Consider the following 20,407-nt stretch of genomic DNA (forward strand, 5'->3'; position numbering starts at 1 on the left):
ACACACTCACACACACACACACAACTGTGTGTGTTCCTGCAACTGAAAATATATCTGGCTGCATTTCATCATTCTATCTTGCTCTCCTCGTACATAACATGTTTGATTTGGTTTCATTTTATGTTACTAGCTTGGCTCTTGTACAAAGATTCAGTTTAAATAGGGTGACAGGATAAGCAGTGTCTGCACTGAATTTTGGGTGTGGTGGATGAATCGCTTTTAGCACTGATGGTTAAATTCATATTCTCCCTTGCAATCACATGATACTTAGAAGGTTAGAATTAAAACAGTATCTGAATATGGGAAGACGGCAAGAGGAGAAAATAGAAGAGAAGAAAGTAACAGTGTACAATGGAATGACTGGATTGAGAAGAATCAGGCTGGATGGAGTGCAGGCCATCAGACCCGACACTAGGAAATGCAGTTAGTAATGATTGAAGCACATATAAGCAAAAGAAGGGATCAAAAAGAGAGCAGGAAATTATAAGTCAAGGAAGAAAAGGATAAAAGACTGGGGAGGAGCCATAGCCCAGAGGTAGACCATATATGTAGCTTTCAAAAGGTTTAGGGTTTAGTCCCTCGTGTCTCCAGATACAGCTGGAAGTCTGAAATTCTGGAAATTCATGAAAATGTAAGAAGGGCTTTGTTTCAGACCCATCTAATCCTGCATTTTGCTCTGGAAGTGGCCAACCATAAGCCTATGGGGGCATAAGCTCAAGAGCACTCTGTCTGCTTGAGTTTGCCAAATCCATTTAAACCCTTTTCATGTTAGTGGAAGCCTTAACTATAGTTTATGCGTTCTGTGAAGAAGTTGTGTCCTGAATCTTTTAAAATTCAGCTTTGTTGGATGATTTTTGGTTTATTATGAGAGATGGAGAAAAACTCCCTATCCATTTTCTCCACAGGGGTGTAGGAAGGGAGAGGCGATAGGGTCAGCGCGATCCCGAGGGCGCCATGGCGGCTGCCCACCCTGCCCCCAGAATGCGCCCCCTGCCCCTCCGGGCGGCGCGCCACACACCCCAGAATGCGCACCACGCCCCTCCGGGTGGCGCGTCACACCCCCAGAATGTGTGCCACGCCCCTCTGGGTGGTGTGCGCCAGCCCCGCCCCCGGTGCCAGAGCATGAAGCTCCGCCAGTGTTTCTCCACACTATGCACAATCATATAAACTAATGAAGACATGGAACAATATATGACAGTGACAGGCAGAAGTAGAAGGGTAGACTTTTTAAAAGAAAAATCAAATGGTAGAAAAAGAAGTTGAGCTGCTTTAATATTAAAGAGTGCAAAATAAACTAAAGTTGAAGAGAATTGACCTCCCACCTCTAGTTTAAGGGGGACTTTACTCTCCAGCTTCCTGTAATCACAAGGTACACGGAGATGTTTTGTACGAGCCCATTGAACCAAAATAGTAGGCTACACACTCATACGTGGCATGCATGCTCTTAAGAAGAACAACTTGCTGTTCAAGAGCTCATGAAGCTATAGGGGCAAATTCAATTTAACATTCTCTAATAACTCTTTTGGGGAAGTGTGAAAGGACATATTTAGGAATAAGAAGAAAATGGATTAACCAAAATAAAAATGACCTTAAAAAACAAACAAACCAAAAAACAAAACCCAACAACACTATTTCCTGTAAAGGATTTCCTTTCTGTATGGTTACCTTGACAACTCTGCTACTTCTCCCTCCTTCCCTCCCTCCCTCCCTCCCCTCCCCTGCCCCCCAAATTGGTGGCACTTAATTGATTGTAGAGGAGGTATGAAGGGGGCAGACAGATCTGTTTCTGTTGGTTTGATTGTTACTTGTTATCCCCCTGCACAAACACATGTCAATTTCATGACATCTTAAGCAGCGAAAGCTATTTGGCATCTTAATCCATGGTATCATCTGGAAATGAAAAGTATCAAGAACTGGGACTCATTCTGACAAACGGGACAATCTCTCTCTCTCTCTCTCTCTCTCTCTCTCTCTCTCTCTCTCTCCACACACACGCACACACACACACACACACACACTGTAGGAAAAAATATATATTTTGTGAGGGATTGTCAGGGTAAAAAAGAGTGAGAGAGCTCAGACATAATTGTAGTATTTTTAGCATCTGCAGCTTACAGCCGTGCATGTCAATATTAGAATACAGCAGCAATGTGCTGAGCAGAGCCTAGAGATTCTAAAAATACGCTTTCCCTTTTCGCAACTGAAATTAAAATGAGACAGCGGCATAGGTAAAGGGAGGCTGGCAAGGAATAGAAATCTGAATTCCTTTCCTTACTAGGTTTCGTGAGTTTGAGAAAGTTTTCTTAATTTTATCTTGGGATCTTTGATACACAAGCGGCAAAGGCAATAAAACTCCCTTTGTCGAAGCCAAAATATTACCAGTGTCCACAGTTGCTGCAGAAATGATTTGCATTATAGTTCCAAATGCGAAACATTTTGAGCTCCAGCGCTTATTGCGGAGGAGTGATTGTATGTGGGGAAGGGGGCTCTTTAATGCAAAACACATGTGTTTTCAATTGATATCTGGAGCCAGACCAGTAGCTGTAACTTGGCCTGACAAAGCCTTATTGAAGTAAAAGACAGAGTGTGGTTTCAAAGCAGTTAGAAAAAGAACGGGAATGCTGTTCAGGAAATTCTTCAGGCATGGGCAGGGACTTGGCCACAGTTCTGCTGTTGGAAAATCTGACAGGGACAGCTTCTAAACGCAGGGTAGGCCCCGTACAGCTCTGAAGGCAACGCTGCATCTTTCCCCCACACCCCTGCTAGACTCCCTGGATCTAGCAGTTTCCTCTGACTTCTGAAAGAGAGAGGTAAGAAGCTATTGTTCTTTCTCCCGGTTTGGCATTTCTGTTCCTTTGTTCTGATGTAGAAGGGACTATTTGTACTCAGTTCATTGATTAAAGGGAAGGAGGAGAAGTTGGAAATCCACCAGGCTGTTTGCAAAACAACAGCAAAATAATAATAATAATTAGGGTTTGCCGCCCTTCTAACTTTTTTCTTAAGTTCTGATCTTACAGAGAGAACTGCTTTGGTGTTTTTTCTTCTCTTCCTTATACAGGCATACACATTTGCCAACTTATTCCTCCCCTTGTGGAAATGCCACTTGTAAAATATCTCTTAAGGCTGAATAACTACAAACTTGATGAAGTTCCATAGCATGGTTTAATATACAGTGTGTCATAATTGTAGTAAATGCAAATGTAATGTATGCGTATATAGGCTATTGTGGAGTAGTTTCGAAGCAGGCTTGACTAAATAGCTTGGTGTACACATTTGTAAGACATAAGGACATTGCCTTGGTGTTATACGGTAGTTATTGTGTTTATTTCTCTGCATTTTGCCCAAACTGGAGTAAAATGCTAGGAAACACATCGCGATATGCAGTTTTTCTGTGAGTATCTTGAAGGATAAGTGTTGTTTTTTAAAGTAACATACTTCTGTTCCACTTGCCACTTCTTTCCTGATGAAGTTTCTTTTTCAAATAAATCGTGAAACTTTTAAGGAAGGAGAGAGACTACCAAATGTATGTCTTATTGCCGTTTGTTTTCATGTACAGTGCCTTTCCTCAGCAGTGACCAATGAACCTTACCTGGCATGTTTGTGCGTAGTTTGAAAGTAACTGAACAGCAGGCTTGTTGATGCATGAAAAAGTCAGAAGTACTTGGGTCCTTGTATCGTCAGACAGCTTTTCATCCCTTTTCTATCTGCCTTACCTCAGCCAGACTAATACACAAAAGCTGATTTTGTTTGGATGTGTGAAAGATTTCCCCTCACCTTGTCCTGGGTGTTTCTTGTTCTTTTAAATGGAAGGACATTAAAAATTAAAAAGCGAATTAACTGAACTATGCACTGGAGAGAAAATCCAAATGTGTTGCTTTAGCAGTAGGGTCAGGGGATACAAACTGAAGCCTGCTGCTTCTCTCTGTACCCCGTGTAGATATTAATACTCTCCATCATGATGAATGCACAAAATGATAGCCCAGTACAGAGCCAGGGTAGAGGTTCCATGGAGGATCAAGTACAAAACAGACTGAGATAGAATGATAAAGATTTTACTACCTACATGAGTTAGAGCAGGCATCCCCAAACTGCGGCCCTCCAGATGTTTTGGCCTACAACTCCCATGATCCCTAGCTAACAGGACCAGTGGTCAGGGATGATGGGAATTGTAGTCCAAAACATCTGGAGGGATGCCTGAGTTAGAGCAATAGAGAAGAATACTTAAGTTGCTGTCAGGAAACTGGAAAAGGAGGTAATAATCTGTCTGGATAAAAATCAAGGTTGGCAGCTGGGTAAACTTAGTGGGTTTAGTCATGAGGTGAAGGTAGGTGTCTGTAAAATAAGACTAAAATGTACATTAAAAAATGGGCATAGGCTGACTAGGTTGGCAGAAGCCAAGTCAGGTAACAAAAGCATTTGTCAGCACCTGCTAGAAACATTCTTGTTTAGACAAGTCTACCCAGATGCTTGACAGATTGCAGGTGGCGCTGTGGTGTAAACCACAGAGCCTAGGGCTTGCCGATCAGAAGGTCAGCGGTTCGAATCCCTACGACGGGGTGAGCTCCCATTGCTCGGTCCCAGCTCCTGCCAACCTAGCAGTTAGAAAGCACGTCAAAGTGCAAGTAGATAAATAGGTACCGCTTCGGCGGGAAGGTAAACGGCGTTTCCGTGCGCTGCTCTGGTTTTGCCAGAAGCGGCTTAGTCATGCTGGCCACATGACCCGGAAAAACTGTGGACAAACGTTGGCTCCCTCGGATAGTAAAGTGAGATGAGCGCCGCAACCCCAGAGTCGTTTGCGACTGGACCTAACTGCCAGGGGTCCTTTACCTTTTTTTTTTACCCAGATGCTTAGAAAGTTGAGGTAGTTTTAATCTGTTTTAATATTTTAACTTTTGTGTGTTTTGAAGTAGGGTTTTAAATTGTTCTTCATTTTTTATTATTTTATCTTTTCTTAAACCTCTTTGAGGTTTTTTGTTTGTTTGTTTTTACAATCAAGCAGTGTACAAACTTTATGAAAATAAATAGAAAGCTGCACCAAGCACGCCTGGACAGAGATGAAAGCGAAAGAAGGACCAAGCGGGTCACTAGCAGAAAATCTAGAATTGAGTGTTTCCCAGTAGAACATTTTAAAAACAATCTCAGGCCCAAACAATGCAGTACAGGTAGCAGGATGTTCTAAGGTGGCTCAAATGCTAAGTATAATTGTGCAGGTGTTTATGTCAGCCTGGAACTCTTTAGACCAGTGGTGCCTTGCATTGGAGGAAGCTTGGTGCCATGCTGACTGTGACTGCAACTCCAATTGTATTCAGCCATTCTGGATGCCATCCTCTGGATGCCAACAATGATTTCTCTAAGCCACAAACCCATCCCAATATGGAGTTTTCTGCCCAAGGTTAACTCTTGCAAGGGGTAATGGTTTTCAGGAAATGAAGGGAGGATTTATTTGATGCAGATTGTTTAAACTGTGAATTGCTGAGTGTTTTCATGGATATGGGTGGATTATATTTGCTGCTTGTGTGTTGTATTTTTCCGTCTTGCAGAGTTTGCGCTGCTGTATACATTCATGGTATTCTGCAAAAGAGTGGGAAAGAAACAGTTCATGGGAACGGTAGAACAATCCAATTCACCCCCATCCCAGAGAGCAGTAATCCAGTAATCCAGTGCATATGTGGACTTTGTGCCCTGTCACATATCCTGACTAACCTAGCATGCAAGCATGTTGTGATGCAGAGGACAGCCTCCATGTAAGCTGTGGGAGGAGATAATCTTTTAGACTTTGGCCAAGAAAAACACTTCAATTTTCAAAGTTACACAGTCTCTGGATGCTTAGCTTCCTTTTGAGAAGTTGAACTGTTTGAGAAATATGTCAAGATGTAAACTCTTAACATTTTCCCCGTTCTACTTTGAAGAGATTATGGATAACAGTAATACCTTCCATTTTTTCCTGTCTAGCAATGCTCTTTAGGCCTCTTGTCTCTATAACGCTCCTCAATGCAATAACCACCACTATTCCTTATCCTTTAGAAATGGGGCCAGGGGATGACAAGAAAAATATCCACCAGTTAAAACGTGCATGGTGTGTGCCATCAGTGTAGATCTTTGCCCATGTCCTTATATATTTGAATTAGACCACTAAATCAATTTTCCTGTGCTCCTTGCAGTTTTATTTTATCTTGTTTAGGGCAGAGTTGCTTTCGTTCTTGTTTGCTCTGTGCCAATATAACTTGTGTGTGTTGCAGATTATTTGCCTAAATTGGGCATAGCATTTTCTTCTGTATTTTGGATTAGAATTGAGAGTGGGAGGAGATAAGGAAATATTATCCTGGATACACACAGATTGTTTAGAACTGAAATAGTTTGAAATTAGGACTGGTTGGTTGTGATTTTACTATTTGCATATGAGAACTGGAAAAGCAATTGTTTAGTTCAAAAAGAAAGTTATTGTGTATTGTACAGGAGTTATATTTATGCTCTGAAATCAAAGAAAATCTTGTAACATAGCCCTTGTGTATTTTTCTCCTTACCTTCATCAAAGAACGCTAGTGAGGCAAAAAGAGTGCAAGAACCACACTCTCCAGCTGGTGCTTCATCTATTGAGAACCAGGATATAATTGCTGAAGCTTCTGAGATTATGCACAGGCCACAAGGGTTATGTCCCATGATGCAGCTGAGAGTTTAGTGCCAGTAAAGGGAGCCGGAAGAAAATATTCCATAATCCTTTGGGTCTTACTATAGTGCTCCTCACCACCCCAAGCTGTTGAAATGAGATGGTGAAGTCATAGCTAGCAAGTTTCCAGTCCCCAAACGGCTTTTTCCCCCAATCGCTCAGTCATGCTGAAGAAGCTAGCCACTTCCAGCTTTTGTGTACTAGTTGCTAATGCATTGTTTCGAATTCTTTTGGAGGGGGACTCTGTCTGAATGCTATCCTGTGCCCCTTCCAAATCTGTGATTCTGTTGGCAAGTGGGAACCTATAAGAGGTAACCAGCCAAACCAGTTTGTTAAGGTCATGACTTTGCTTAGCTAGTCCAAATAGGTGACCATAGAAATAAATGGATGGGCCTTTCATCACCTAGCTGGTAGGCAGGAGAACAATAGCCAGAGTTGTGTGGGTGAACTGGAAGCAAGCTAGAAGCTGGAGAAATGGAGACTTGTTTGCTCTGTGCTGAACTTTGGGTCTTCTCCAGAAACCAAATGGTGAAGCAAGATCTGTTGGGGGTTAATGGTTCTCAAACATCTTTGTACTCAGACATTTTGGCTCCTGATCGCCACAAACCTGGAAGTGAGTGTTTTCAAATGGTTGCAGCCGCAGGAGTCAAACGGACTTCTGGAATGGATTAAGTTTGACAACCAAGTACGACTGTATAGCCACCAAATTAATGACTGACACTTCTGATTAAGTTATGTCTCCCCAGTATTGGGAAAAAAAAATCTTCGCTTGTTTACAGTTTGTTTTATATCTGAATCAAATGTCCTGGTTTTGACCAACAAAATTCTATATAGATTAGGAGAAGTATCTAAAGGGTGACCTATAAATATGACTCTTAGCAATTATTGTTAGAGAACCAATTGCAGATCACCTCTGCTTTTGGAGATTAGGTGGCTGGGAATGAGAGGGCCTTATCTGTGATGGTACCCCAGTTGTGGGGTACCTTCCCCAGTGACAACTGTATGACAACTGCTCGGTTAACCTTTAGCCACCATTTGAAGACAACTTTATTCTCTAAGTTTTATGGTTGAAGTACCTTTACTTATCACTTCCCTCTTCTGCTAAACAGTGGGTTGGGTGTGGGTGTTACATAGCATAGCAACAAGGGCCTGCTCAGCTGTAGAAGTCTGGTAAAACAACACTGAACGAGTTCCATATATGTGGTTTTGATTTGGTTGAGGAAAGTTGAGGTATTATAGATCTCCACTGGGTGTTGTAGAGTAGATATTCCTTCCACTCAGCTGAAAGGGCTGCCCCTCCTTCTATGTATCACAGCCCCATGAAAATTAATGACTGCCCTTATTTCCACACATCACCCTTCCAGAGAACAGAATGGATGTCATTTGTTTCAGATGTCACAGCTCTAATGTACCCTTTACTTTTGAGATGTTGCTCTGATAACTTTGCTCCCATCACACTATTGCAATGGGATGAATTCATTATTTCCTGGCATTCAGCATGTTCCATCAACTCAGGGAACCATATCAGCGTGTATCTAACAGGCAGCAAAGTGGGTGAAATGCACTCACCCAGGAGCTCACTTGATGGCCTTAGGTAAGTTTTAGCCTTCCACTGGGCATAGTAATATGGGTCTCATAGATAAAGATCACATGGGCTTGTTTTAAGGATTGTGGCTGTAACCTATATGGGGAGTGCTTTAGGCATTGAGGCAAATTGCACCTTAATTCTAATTCTATTATTTCTTGGAGATGACCTTTGAGCACCAGTGTTTAACAAACCTTGACAACTCAACTTGCTCAAGGTTGACTCATAGGCAAGTCTGTGCTGAATATTGCATGACCCCCCTAAAACGAACTGTTGAAAACATTCAGTCCAGAGAATGACAGGCAAAACCCTCTTGCATTTGACTCTCAGAAAGGGAAACGACATGAGATGAGCCCACTCTGGAAAAGTAAAGACCAAATTCTTGTTTACTCAGGTAATTTTAAGATTATTAATTTGCCTGACATTTCTTACGTAAAAAATACCAGTTTAAATGTGCGTACATTTGAATATTTGAAATGCTTTAAAGATACACTTAAGGGTAGTAATCTAGATAATTGCTAGGAAATAAGGACTTCTGAGAAGGTAAAATCCATTTCTTAGTGCAGTGGCAGTCAATTGGTGGTCCACTACCATATATGATTGGTTGATGGATGGATGGATTGATTTTTGTGCTCCTCACTCTCTTCTGCAGTGCCTCAAGTGATAGAAATGGGAAAATTCTAGCAACCATCTTGTCCACTGATGAATGGAATCTGTCCCTTCCAAATATTACATGGTCAAAAGGAGTGCAAGTGTCAAGTGCGTGGAAAGAGACAAAAATGTTACTTGGCTGTTCCATACAAAATGTGCGAAAGAAGCAATGATGTTTTTCTCTGATTGCCCACCATTTCCTCTCCCGTTGCAGCCCCCACTTTGCCACATCCAAAGCATTTCCTGAGAATTCCTTTATGCTCAGGAGATAATGTTTTGGAAGGCTTAGGGCATGGGTGTCAAACACAAGGCCCGGGGGCCTAATCCGGCCCGCCAGACCTCATCATGTGGCCCGCGTAGCCGCCGCCGACACGACCCGCTACCAGTAGTTCTGGAGCCTGCGATTGGCCGAGGGTCAAAACCGGGGGCGGGGCTGCAGGCGGAGGCCAGGGCGCTGGAGCCACGCTGACGGCCTTGGCCAGGGAATTTCAATTTCGAATGAGGCTGAGGGAGGCGGTGGCACAGTGGCCAGACGGGGAAGTGAGATGCAGGAGGAGGAGGAGGAAGCCCGCCGAGGAGGTAGGAAAGCCCTACAGGCGCCGCCGGCAAAGTTGGTGCCGGGACGGAGCAGCGCTGGATTTTTTTTTGGCGGGTGTCACAGAGGCCGGATCAGGCTACTTCAGAGTGACGACGCTACGCAGCTCTGCATTTTATTCTTTTATTGGTGCTGCGTATTTACAGTGCTGAAGTCATTGCTATTTACAAGGAACGATGTGGTCATTCGGTTTCAGAACCTCCGAATGGCTTTTGGCGCGTCTTTCTCCAACACAAAAGCTTTGGCAGACCCATCCTCTTTCCCCTCCTCTTTCTGCGTAATTCCGGAGTTGGGGGGATGGGTCTCCCCCCTTATTCGCCCCTTCCTGTCCCACCTGGGACCCTGGCTCCTCTACCTTGCCTGAGCCTCGGACACGACTTCCTGCTTCCCCACTGGAATCGGAACTCTCTCTGCTTTCCCCTGTGCTCGGGGATGGGCTTGAACTCAGGAGGGGAGGGACTTTGCGATATCCCCTGTCCCTCACATCCACCCCCTCCCAAGCTCTCCTTCACCCCTCCCCAGGTCCCCCCCAGGTGTCGGTGACGACTGGAAGCCTAAGAACTCAGTGCTTTCCGAGCCCGTTGGTGTGAACACCTCCCCCCAGTCCTGCGAGCCCCCCCCTTCCGCCTGGGAGGACGGGAATCCCAAAAAGTCCGTGGCGTCAGAGCTGGTGGGGGTAAAAATGTTCTGCCAATCTGCTCCTTCCTCTGACTGGGTGGATCTCGGTGACGCCCATACCTCATCCTCTGGTTCCTCAAACTCCGCTTCCCAGCGCCATGGTGAACTGCTCTCCCGTGCTTCCTCCCCCTCCCCCTCCCTTTCCATGTGCCAGGGCTTGGGTCTATGGGGAAAGAGGGCGTGAAATTCTTCTACCAGGAATTCCTCCTGTATCTGAGTGGCTGGGACCCATTCATTCTGGGACGGTGGAGCATCCTCCCATGCCATGAGGTACTCCAGGCCCCCCACCCCCCTCCTTGAATCCAGGATGGCCGTGGCCTCATTGAGTTGCTCCCTGCCTTCCCTCTCCCCCCCTCCCTCAGGGGTTTGTTCGCTGCCTCGGAGCCTGCTGCTTTCCCTGTACGGCGACAGCAGCGATCTATGAAACACTGGGTGCACCCTCATGTCCTCTGGCAGTGCCAGTCTGAAGGCCACCGGGTTGACCTGTTGCGTGACCGTGAAGGGGCCCAACCTTCTGGGCGCCAGCTTTTTGCACCTCCCTCTGATGGGAAGGCCCTCCGAGGACAACCAAACTTTGTCCCCCACCCTAATGACCTCCCCTTGTCGCCTGTGGCGATCTGCCCCCTTCTTGTACGCTTCCTTGGCTCTCTCCAAGTGTTCTCTGAGCTGCTGGTGCACCGTCTCCAGTTCCTCTGCCCAATCCTCAGCCTGCGGGCCCTCCTCCTCCTCCTCCCCCTCCCTCTCTGGGAAAGATCTGAGGTCGCGCCCATAATTGGCCTTAAAGGGCGACATCCCTGTGGAGACGTGCACTGCATTATTGTAGGCAAATTCTGCCAGTGGCAGGCGATCCACCCAGTCTGTTTGCCTCTGGCTGACGTAGCATCTGAGGTACTGCTGCAGGATGGCGTTGACCCTCTCCGCCTGTCCATTAGTCTGCGGGTGTCTAGCAGGAGGTTCATGAGTCGCCGCCAGAACCTGGAAACAAATTGGCGGCCACGATCCGAAATAACTCTTAAAGGCAATCCATGCAGTCTGAAGACGTGGTCAACAAACAGTTTGGCCGTTTCTTCTGCGGAGACCGCCCTGGCACACGGTATAAAATGGCACATTTTGGACATAAGGTCCACCACCACCAACACTGCGGTCTTGCCTCTGGAAGAAGGCAGGTCTGTGATGAAGTCCATGGACACCACTTCCCACGGCCTGTGTGGTGTGGCTAAGGGCTCCAGCAATCCTGCTGGCGGTGCTCTGACCACTTTTGCCCGCTGGCAGGTGTCACAGCCCCGTACATAGTCTCGAACATCTTCCCGCACCCCTGGCCACCAGAAGTGTCTCATGACCAGGTGAGCAGTCTTGTCCCTCCCAAAATGACCCGCCGTTGGGTTGTCGTGCATCTGCTTGAGGACCTTACGTCTAAGCTGGGTGGTGGGCAGGTACAGTGCACCCTTGTAGAAAAGCAGCCCACTGCGTTCTGCAAAGTCTTTCGCCTGCTCCCTCCCCCCTCTCAGTTCTCTGAAGATGCGGGTGGCAAATTCATCCGCTGCTGTCAGTGCTGTGAGTTCTGCCTCACTCACCACTGCTGCTCCGCAGGACCATGCTGACGGGGGGAAAATGTGCCTGGGTGCCGGTGGCGCCTCCTCCTCCATGTACTCCGGTTTGCGGGAGAGGGCATCCGCCCTGACATTCTGCTCCCCCGGGATGTAGTGGATGGAGAAGTTGAAGTTCGAGAAGAACTCTGCCCACCGTATCTGTCGCTGGTTGAGCACCCTGGCCGTTCTCCAGAACTCCAGGTTCTTGTGGTCCGTGCACACCTGGATGGGGTGCTTGGCGCCCACCAGGAAGTGTCTCCAATGCTGGAACGCAGCGTGGATCGCAAGAAGTTCCCTATCAAACACCGTGTAGTTGCGCTCTGGCTGGGTCAGCTTCCTGGAGAAGAAGGCACAAGGTCTCCACTCCCTGTTGGCGTCCAGTTGCAACAAAATGGCGCCCAGAGCTCTATCAGAAGCATCTGTCTCCACGCGAAGGGGCGCGTCCTGAACCACGTGGAACAGGTTCTGGTCTGAGGCGAACACCCTCTTGAGGCTTTCGAACGCTGCTTGCGCCTCTGGTGTCCACCTGAACTTCTGCTTGCCTCTCAGGCAGTCAGTGATGGGAGCCGTAACGCGAGAGAAGTTCTTGATGAACTTCCTGTAGAAGTTGGCGAAGCCTAGTAGTCGTTGGGCATCTTTGCGCGTCCTGGGGCTGTGCCAGTCCAGGATGGCCTGCACCTTGTCCTTGTCCATCGCTAACCCCTTGTCTGACAGCTTGTAGCCCAGGAAGTCCACCTCTTTGGTGTGAAACTTGCACTTCTCCAGCTTCACATACAGGTGGTTCTCCTTCAGGCGCTGCAACACCTCCCTGACGTCTTTCACATGCTGCACTGGGTCATTGGAGTAAATAAGGATGTCATCTAGGAAGACCAAGCAGTTCTTGAAGAGGAGGGACCCCAGGACGTGGTGCATGAAGGCCTGGAAGCATGCTGAGCCCCCTTGCAACCCGAAGGGCATCACCAGATATTCAAAAGAGCCCAGAGGCGTGAACATCGTGGTCTTCCATTCATCGCCTTCCCTGATCCTGATCAAGTTGTACGCCCCCCTCAGGTCGAGCTTGGTGAAGATCTTGCCCCTGCGTGCCGCTGTCAGGAGATCATCCACTCTGGGCATGGGGAAAGCCACTGGCTCTGTCACTGAATTCAGCCGCCTAAAATCCACCACCAGACGGCGCTGTTGCGTGTCTTTCTTGTCAACCCAGAAGACCGGGCTGCCCCCTGCTGCCTTGCTTTCTCTGATGAACCCCCGCTTGAGGTTCTTGTCGATGAAAGCGCGCAGATCCTCCAGTTCCTGGTCTGACATGGCGTACAGCTTGGCTGGGGGTATAGTTGCCCCTGGCACCAGGTTGATCTGGCAGTCAAAAGGCCTGTGTGGGGGTAGGTGGTCGGACTCCGCTTCGCTGAAGACCTCCTGCAGGTCCCAGTACGGCTTGGGTATCGCCTCACCCCCTTTGACGTGCATGGTGGCCACCGTGGCTATTGGAGGCCCCTCCCCTGGTTGGTGCTCCATGCAATGTTCCAGACAAAAGTCCGACCCAAACGTGATGCATCTCTGGTGCTAACTGATGGAGGGGTCGTGGCGCGCCAGCCAGCTCATGCCCAAGACGATGGGGGGGTCTGAGATGGTGGTGACGTTGAATGCCAGTGTCTCTGAGTGCCTTCCCACCGTCATTCTCATGGGGGGGGTTTGATGAGTGATGGCCCCTCCCAGCAACTCTCTGCCGTCAATGGTTGCCACGTGCAGAGGAAAATCCAGCTGCAGAAGCTGGATCTGGTGCTGTTCTGCAAAGTTCCTCGAGAAGAAGTTCGCTGACGCCCCACTGTCAATTAGGGCGAGGACCGTCAGGGGATAGCCATTTGGGAGCGTTAGCGTCACTTCTAGAACCACTCCTGCTCTGGGAGGGGTGGGCTGGCTCTGCTCCTCTCTGTGCGGGTGGGTGGGCTGCATCCGGGAGGTGGGCGAGCGAGCAGGCGAAAGGGACGCGGAGTGAGCCTGAGGGGGAAGTAGGCGAAGCGCAACAGCCGCTCTCTTGATGGAGCTGGGTTTCTCTTCCCTCTTCCCCCGTTTTCTCCTCATAGACACTCGGGAGGGTGCCTGGCTTTTGCTCTGCGAGCCGCCCTTTGGCTTCTCAGTTCCGGCGGAGCTGCTCCCCGGGGGGCGGCCGGGAGGGAGGCGGCGGCAACGGCACGGGTTCCTGCTCTTCCCGCTCTGCCGCCTCCTCCTCTCAGCCCCTCGTGATGTCGCCTCGCGGTTTGAGTAGGTGGGAGGGGAATTTTTTTGGGGGGAGGTTTTCAAGCCTCCTCTGCCTGCAGTCCCGGTAGGGAGAGGCGGCGGCGAAGACGACAACAGCGCGGGTGGGGGGAAGAGCAGCTCTGAGGCGAAGATGCACGTCCGCTGGGGCTGCCGCCGCCTTCCTTTTCGGGAAATCCGCTGCCCTCCCTCAGCGCGAGGGGGAAGGGACTCTGGCGCTGAGGAGGGAGGATGCAAAAGCAAAGCAGGGAGTTGGCGCTGCACCGCATGTTCCTGCCCCTCTCCAAAGCATGGGGTGGGTTGCAGCGTGTGGCATCCTGCCTAGCGGGGTTTGGGCGTGCGCAGGGCGGGAGAGGGAAGCCCTCTTTCAATCTGCAGGTTTTTAATCCCAGCAGTGGCTTTCTCCTTCCCACACGCGCGCCACGACGCAGGAATGTGATCCGCGTGGGGGCGGGAATGAGCTTACATTATTACAAAAAACAGTAATAATTGAATGCAGTGACAATAATTTATGATAATAAAGAGTGGACACATAGTCCTACAGACACAACCGGCCCTTTGAGGGTGACCAAACTGCTGATGTGGCCCCCGATGAATTTGAGTTTGACACCCCTGGCTTAGGGGCTGCAGTTGGGAGAAGAGAGCAGGGAATTCCTTCTGCATGGATACAACCCATGGTTGTAAATAATATGCACAAGCTCCCCCCCCCCATTTGTAGTGGAGCCAGATTACGCAAAGATAACCAAATCAAGAAATCAACATTTCCCAGTGCTTTAGGCTTCTTATCTAGCATTACACCATCTAATTGGAAAGCATACTTCAAACAAGTCATCATGCAGGGATTTTAAGCACTTTAGTTTCATCCTTCTTACCTATATTTCTATAAGAGGCGGCTGTTGAAGGAGAAGTTGTGTGGAATTGTTGTAAACTAATCAGAAGGGTTTTGTGCAGCACTTGTTTTGTTCAGCAAACATTCCTATCTGCTATTTAAAAAAGTATTAAGCAGTGATAGTAAACAAGCAGGCAGTTTAACATTCATATAGATTCAAGTGAACTACTATGATATGCAAGTGATAGCATTCTCTTTCAGACTCTGAAAGTATTATGTAACACATTATATAGGTTTTATACTATTTTCACTGTCCTGGCTTTCACCAAAGGATTATAATAATTGTACTCGATAAAGTACTGAGAATCCTATTAGAAATCCATAGTTGGCTCGTTCCCAATATTCCCTGATAAGTGGAAATAATATTAAATCAGTATGAGTAGATGTCACTTGAAATACATAGCTATTCAAACAGAACTGGTTTTGCCTGGTATTTCATCATTATGTAGGTCTTTGCTGCTATCTTAGAACCCATGTCTTAGACCAGCTATGATGCTGATCTCAAAGGATAGGTAGGGAAGAAAGCAAAACATGGTCCACGCAGCATTTATTATTGCATGTGTGAAGATCTGTCTGCAGCCTTCAAGCCAGGGTAAACTCAATGAGTTGTGCCTGTGTAATCAAACCAGGACAACCTCAAAAGTTCTTGAGCTTTAAGGAAACCCCCCAAATTGTTGAGGTGTTTTTTTTTTGGGAGGAAACTTGAAAGTTGTTGAGCCAAAAAATAGAAGAAGCAATTTTTCAATTGACTTGCCTAAGATCTAGGACAAAGTACCACCTTTTGGGAATTCCCCCTGGACATCACTTCTGCCTTTGAAATCCAGGTAATGCCTGGGAAAATCTGGATGTATGGCAGCCCTACAATACTACTATTAAAAATCACAATTAGAATTAGAATTTGGCGTAACCAAGTGGCTTCATACAGTGTCTTGGTAATACTGCAAGGAGGAGGTCAATATTATTATTCCTGTTCTGAGATAGATTGAGAGAATATGGCTGAAGTAAGAGCAGTTGCACAATTTGAGCTGTATACACCTTCCCATTTACTCTGCACCTAGTTCTCTCCTACCAATGATTTGGGAAACAGTATACACCTAACATTGTAGCTATACAATCGATATCTATCCTGTCATTCCTTATGAAATGCTGTATTTTGATGCACTTTTTTCGAATCAGCTTCAGTCCAAATTGAGAAAAAGAATAACCTAGCTGTGTTTTAATGTGTATACACTCTCATTTAAGAACCAAAATTATGAGATATCTGCCTTCAGTGTGCATGAGTGGCTAGAGAAACATTGCATACTAAGGTTGCTTCAGGGAAAGAATCCCAAGTACCATTCCTCTGTGCCAGGAATAATTTTATTTGATATGATTTTTTGTGAATTAAAGCCTCAGAGAAGTAATATTGCATCCTCAAAACAAAGTGCTGAACTCAACTCCTTTTTGCAAAATGCATGCAAAATTTTCCCCTTAGGATTTTGAGGAGCCCTAGAGTGCCCGCCTTGCAAAAACCTGGAGCTGCTAAGAAATACATTTCAGATGAGTTTTTTAATGGGAAATTTCTCTGTGATTTGAAATGTATATAATATACCTGCATTATAATTAACTGTATATAAAATAAACTGAGGGATAATATAACAACAAACTAGAGGGAGACATTTTATCCAGCAGGTATTTTCAAAATCCTTTACGTATGAGCATTGTCTTCTAATTGTCTGTGTTTATCCTGCAGCTTAACTTATACCTTTTTGTTTGGTTGTGGTTTTTTCCAGATGCCTCAGGAACAGTACGCACATAGAAGCACCATGCAAAGCTCAGAAGGACCCCATGTATACAAAGTGGGGATTTATGGCTGGCGCAAGAGGTGCCTCTATTTCTTTGTGCTACTCCTAATGATTTTAATTCTGGTGAACCTTGCTATGACCATCTGGATTCTCAAGGTTATGAACTTCACAATTGTAAGTAGATGATGCTACATTTGAAGTGTATTTTGCTTTAATGTTAGCACATAACAGCTGCAGTGCTATAACGTTTTGGGGTCCCAAGTACACACATGAGTCCACCATATCAGAATAATCTAAAGCTGGAGGAAAATGTAGAAAGCATAGTTGTTTCAGTTTCCAAAGATCTGCATATTACTTCTTCAAAAACTACAAATCCTAGTTGCCAGCATAGGGAAGTTACTGTTATCTATCTTCCTCTGACCATATAGAAACAATCTTAAAATCTGTCCATAAGCCAAGGCTTATTGCAGATAAGAAACTTTGTATAAATAACTTTCCTTCCTATGCAGGTTCATATTGGTTTCCCCGGGCAAACAGGACCTGAAAGGTGCATGAAACAAGTTTTACTTTTGTTCTTAAAAGGAAATATACTGCTGTATGCAGTGGAAGAGAATGGAGTGTGATGTCATTCAGCTTTAAATAAAATCTACTCTACACACTATTCCCCAGAGAATCATACAATAAAATCAGTTCGTTGTTTAAGAGCATGAAACTTCTTCAGAAAGAAGAGAATACATTCCTATCACAAATCTGTAAAGGTGGTTTTCATTGGCTGGTTTATGAGAAGTAACAGTGTTGGGTTTTTTGTTTCTTTGTAGAAGACTCTCGTATTATAGTGCGTCTGCTCCCTTTCCTTTCACTTCCCTTCTTTCTATTGAAGGGCAGATCAGGTCACCTATCTTGTTGTGGAAACCAGTGGGATATTGTTTAAAATGATGAATTGCACTTCATCCTCACTGAAGAGATAAACCCACAGTAAGCTCCTGCAATACAGAGTGATCGTATAAAGTTGTGCAGGAACCCGCAAGATGCTGTGGTGACTTCTTCTGAATTATTATTTTTTGGGCTAATATGTAACAATACTCCAAACAGTATGCCATATGTTCACAAGCTTTTAAGCCAGATTCTTCAGGCCTTACCAGATGGTTTTAGTTTTGTATAATCATTATACTGTTGTGCAGGTCTCAGATACTTGTTTCTGCACTTCTGGTACAAAGATGTTTCATTTTCCCTAGTGTTTCGTCTCCAGTATTTTGTGATGGGGGTATTTTTTTCCCTTCCTCATAACCCTGCTGCTATGTCAGTTGCCAGAGACAGTGGCATGTGGAATGGCACAGGCATCTATTTGATGGTGTCCATGACATCACTGATGCAATATTGTAGCACTTTGTTGTGGTCCATTTCAACTCTTCTGATAGGTTGAAAGCTGCACCATGCCTGAGACCTATGGTGAGCCATGCATTGAATTATTCTAAGGCTCACTTACTCAGTAACTAAGGAAAAAGCCATCAGCAGAGAGTTCAGAAGAAAAGAAAAATCTTCCATATTTACTGCTGGATTTCAACTATATATACATATACATACTTTGACAGGAATGATCAACATGTAAAGTTGAAGTCACTTACCACAACAAGGGAATAATCATCTGCTATAGGAAATAAAACTTTTTTCAAGGCTTCCCCTTCCCTCTTTTCCTTATGCCTGTTTATCAGCACTTATTACACCCTTGAGCTTTTTCCAGCAGAATGTTTGTTGTGCTCATTAAAATACAATGAGCACTTATTGGGTATAATGAGCACTCATTGTATTTTAATGAGTGGCACCACTGTCCTGTGGTGCTGAACTCATTCAAGCTTTCTGGGGTAGCCTCAGGGATGAAAGAGAAATGCCTGCACTTTAAAAACATGTAGGACAATTCAGTTTTACCTGCTTTGGGAATGGCTTTCCACCCATTAATGGCTTTTATATGCAGGGATGCTGGTAGCACTGTGGTCTAAACCACAGAGCCTAGGGCTTGCTGATCAGAAGGTCGGCATTTCGAATCCCCGCGACGGGGTGAGCTCCCATTGTTCGGTCCCAGCTCCTGCCAACCTAGCAGTTCAAAAGCATGTCAAATCCCTCATGGCTTGGATTTATGGACTACTTGAAATGAGGCTGCACTTAAAATTTTAATACTGTATTTTAATCTGTATTTTAATTAATTGTTTTTATGTTTTATTGTAATTCTGTTGGTGTGAGCCGCCCGGAGCCCGGTTTTTGACTGGGGAGGGCGGGGTATAAATAAAAATTTATAATTATTATTATTATAAGTGCAAGTAGATAAATAGGTACTGCTCCAGCAGGAAGGTAAATGGCATTTCTGTGTGCTGCTCTGGTTCACCAGAAGTGGCTTTGTCATGCTGGCCACATGACCTGGAAGCTGTCTGCGGACAAACAGCAGCTCCCTTGGCCTATAGAGTGATATGAGCATGCAACCCCAGAGTTGTTCGCGACTGGACCTAACGGTCAGGGGTACCTTTACCTTTACCTTTATGCAGGTATTCAAGGGCATTATTTAGTCTGTATCTGACCCACTGCCACTTTTCTGCAGTAACTGCATTTAGCCTGACAGAAGGCTTGAACTTTGAGACTGTCTCCAGGATCTTAACACGCAGTAGATGCTCTCCGGATGGAGGGTAACAACTTATGGAGTTTGGTGCTGAGATGGAGACATCTGGGGTGGGGTTAGGCTTCCTAGCTTATAAAACAATGTTACTAAATTAATAATTTTGGTGTGGCTCTTATCATTCTGCATCTGAGGTGCCCCCCTGGCTTTAAGCTAGTTGCTTATTATAAAGCTTTATATTTTATAAACTGGTGCCTATGTGATATACCGAGGGACGTGCGTGGCGCTGTGGTCTAAATCCCTGAGCCTCTTGTGCTTGCTGATCAGAAGATCAGCGGTTCAAATCTGCATGACAGTGGTGAGCTCCCATTGCTCTGTTATAGCATCTGCCAGCCTAGCAGTTCAAAAGCATACCAGTTCAAGTAGATAAATATGTACTGCTGCGACGGGAAAGTTAACTGTGTTTCCAGGCGCTCAGGCACTCGTCACAATCTCCTGTTGCGCCAGAAGCGGTTTAGTCATGATGGCTACATGACCTGGAAAGCTGTCTATGGAAAAGCGCTGGGTCCCTCAGCCTGAAAAGCGAGATGAGCACCATACTCCATAGTCACCGTTGACTGGACTTAACCGTACAGGGGTCCTCTACCTTTACACACAAGAGAGAGAGAGAGAGAGAGAGAGAGAGAGAGAGAGAGAGAGAGAGAGAGAGAGAGAGAGAAACATTTATAATGGAAATAGGGACTTATTCCACCTAGTAACCTATCCCAGCCAGAATGTAAAATGTATGTGTATTTCTGGACACTAGTCATACACTCTCAGAAACTTGTGTTCTCACCAGAAGCAGACTGAACCCCCACTCCAAAGAACTCCCATGAACCAAACACTAAAATATGATCCCTTAAACATATATGTTTATATCTTACAACAAAATTGAAAGGGTGTGGTTCCCTTGCCCTTAGGCTCCCAAAGACACCCCCCCCCCCAAAAGATGCTTCCTTTGGTGTTGCCCACCTGGCAGTGGTGGGCTCACTACCTAATACAGCAGTCCTTTGATGAAATTGGGGCAGAACCTGCTAGCTGAAAACTGTTGAGTCAGGCCTTGCTGGTCCCTCTA

At 45.9% G+C, this 20,407-nt stretch overlaps 1 protein-coding gene across 2 annotated transcripts in view; it reads left to right on the forward strand.

Moving 5' to 3' along the window:
- SGCD (sarcoglycan delta) overlaps window positions 1-20,407 on the forward strand; it is a 268,299-nt gene that overhangs the window by 73,107 nt on the left and 174,785 nt on the right. Inside the window, exons 1-2 of one of the 2 annotated variants that reach the window (XM_035105741.3) lie at window positions 2,639-2,810; window positions 16,677-16,862. In XM_035105741.3, the coding sequence (XP_034961632.1) occupies window positions 16,677-16,862 (186 nt within the window). In that variant the 5' untranslated portion in view covers window positions 2,639-2,810. Of the gene's footprint in view, window positions 1-2,638; window positions 2,811-16,676; window positions 16,863-20,407 lie in introns of those variants that run through there. The other variant, XM_035105746.3, reaches the window with a different exon arrangement.

This window comes from Zootoca vivipara, chromosome 2, assembly GCF_965207765.1.
Source record: "Zootoca vivipara chromosome 2, rZooViv2.hap1.1, whole genome shotgun sequence".
Lineage (NCBI taxonomy): Eukaryota > Metazoa > Chordata > Lepidosauria > Squamata > Lacertidae > Zootoca > Zootoca vivipara.